This window comes from Alligator sinensis, unplaced genomic scaffold, assembly GCF_000455745.1.
Source record: "Alligator sinensis unplaced genomic scaffold, ASM45574v1 scaffold280_1, whole genome shotgun sequence".
In the NCBI taxonomy this organism is placed as follows: domain Eukaryota; kingdom Metazoa; phylum Chordata; order Crocodylia; family Alligatoridae; genus Alligator; species Alligator sinensis.
Genome location: NW_005841835.1, coordinates 1,924,037 through 1,926,113, shown reverse-complemented (window position 1 = coordinate 1,926,113; position 2,077 = coordinate 1,924,037). Strand labels below are relative to the sequence as shown.

The window sequence follows — 2,077 nt, the reverse complement described above, 5'->3', positions numbered from 1 at the left end:
TTCAGCAGGGGTCCAACGTTGCCCCTGCTTTTCCTTCCTCTTAAATCAGTTAAGTCTGATACTACATTCAACCAAGTTTATCTTAAACCAGTTTCAGCCATTTTGAAACTGGTTTATGTGCACTGAACTTCAGTTCTGTTACAGGTTTAAACCAGTTTCTTATGACTTGACTGATTTATGTGTAACTTCTGTCCCTAGCCCTAGGCAGTGGTTCTCATCCCTTTTAAATTCAGGGCGCCCCTCAGAAAATGCCAGCTCTTAGTTTTTACTTGGGGAATTGTGTTGCAGAGAACGTGGACCATAGCAGGTCAGCATGTTCCTGACACTCTGCATTCCTATTTGAAATCTCTGGGTTTATCCTGTGAATTGTGTGTAAGTGTAGGTGTTTGCACATCAAACAGTGCTAGTATTGCATATCACCGTCTCCCAGCACCCTTTAAAGGATGTCATGGCACCCCAGGGAGCAGCAGCACCTTGGCTGAAAATCATGGCTTTAAGATGTATAAAGCTTTCCAACCTGCATTTTGACCTCAGTAAATGACTTACGCAAGGTAAGAACAGGTATGGGGAGAATGGAAGTAAATCTGGAGGCTGTGAGGAGACCCCAGAATGAGAGTTTCTCTGCTTTCTGTCACAGGAAATAATGAAAGAGGACGTGTGCTGTGAGCCTGTTGCCATGGACAGTGAAGACTTGCTATTTCTTCTTTACACATCAGGCAGTACTGGCAAACCCAAGGGGCTGGTCCATTCTCAGGCAGGCTACTTGCTCTACGCTGCCCTCACACATAAGGTAGGATCCTAGAAAATTATGGCTGGAAGGGATCTCACAAGGTCATCTAATCCAGTATGACTAAACCATCCCAGCCCAGATGGTAATGAGGGCCCAGTCATGCATGGTGGGGTTATCAGTTTCCTCATGCACATAGACAGCAGGTTGATTAGGACTACCAACCTGCCATGCCAACCACAGGAATTAAGCTACTTGAGCTAGAGAAGAATCTCTGGGCAATGTGGCTAAAGGTCAGTGCCACCACTAGGACCAGAACAGATCTGAGTCCAGGTAGCAGGGCATGTTCTCGAGCAGAGCTGGTGCCCAGTTGTGCTGCAAAGGCAGAAACCTGGGGGAGGGGATGTTCTGTGCTCCACATGGCCCAAATAATGACAAACAGCACAAGGTTTGAGGGTGGGAAGGAGCAGATGTCAACATCAATATGACTACTATATTTAGTTGTTTGTGGCTCTGTCTTTTCCCCGCTGTATTCGGAGACCGTCAGATCAGGCAGTGCATTACTCCCCAGCAAAAGAAAGCATTGTTAGGACATCAAGTCACCTCCATCTGTGTGAGGAGACAGGGGAAACAGCCCCTGCCTTTTCCTTCTGTGCATATGCTCTGTCCCAGTTCAGTCAGTGATCTGCTTACAGGCCTAGAGGGGGAATAAGGGCATACTTACAGAGAGAGAAAGGTGTTCAAGGGTGAAAGCTCTGTTCCTGGTGGTAGTTTATAAAGCATTTAAGATTGGGGGTTGCCACCCAAATGGAACAAAGTATCTTTCAGAAAAGGTGACCTCAGATACAGACCACGATATTACTGCTTTTTAGATACATGGCGAAGAGTACATTATAAAAACATAGTGGAACACTTAGATGAATTTAACATATTCCAAATATTCACCCATCTTTCCTGGATTCTGATAACATTTCAAATGCAGATGTTGACATAGAGTTGTCTTCTTCATTATTTCTAGTATCAGTGTAGTCTAGCATGTTCATTAGTGTTTTTTATCTGACATTTTATTCAAGTCACTAGGGAGGCCCTGGACAAACCCCCAGAAAACTGGGGATGATACTGGGAGCTAATTGTTATTAGCCAGGTTGTACCACGCTTAAGTTTCTGACACAGAAGCACTGGCTGCCAACTTTCCCAAGAAAGGGTAGGGGATGGAGGAGTCGGCTCCTGAGAGCAGAAGCTGAAAGCAGGGGCTACTCCTCCTAAGCAAGCATGTGGGGAGCAGGCAACACCATCCAATTCCAAAATGTCCATTTGAGCTCTACTTACCTCTGGAAGACATAACCCAGA

The 2,077-nt window shown here is 45.5% G+C and overlaps 1 protein-coding gene across 1 annotated transcript in view; it reads left to right on the top strand.

Annotated features, from left to right (window-relative positions):
* The window catches only part of LOC102387058 (acetyl-coenzyme A synthetase 2-like, mitochondrial), a 20,081-nt gene that overhangs the window by 9,553 nt on the left and 8,451 nt on the right, over positions 1 to 2,077 (top strand). The window contains exon 5 of the mRNA XM_025201215.1: positions 638 to 790. Coding sequence (XP_025057000.1) covers positions 638 to 790 — 153 coding nt within the window. The remainder of the gene's footprint in view (positions 1 to 637; positions 791 to 2,077) is intronic.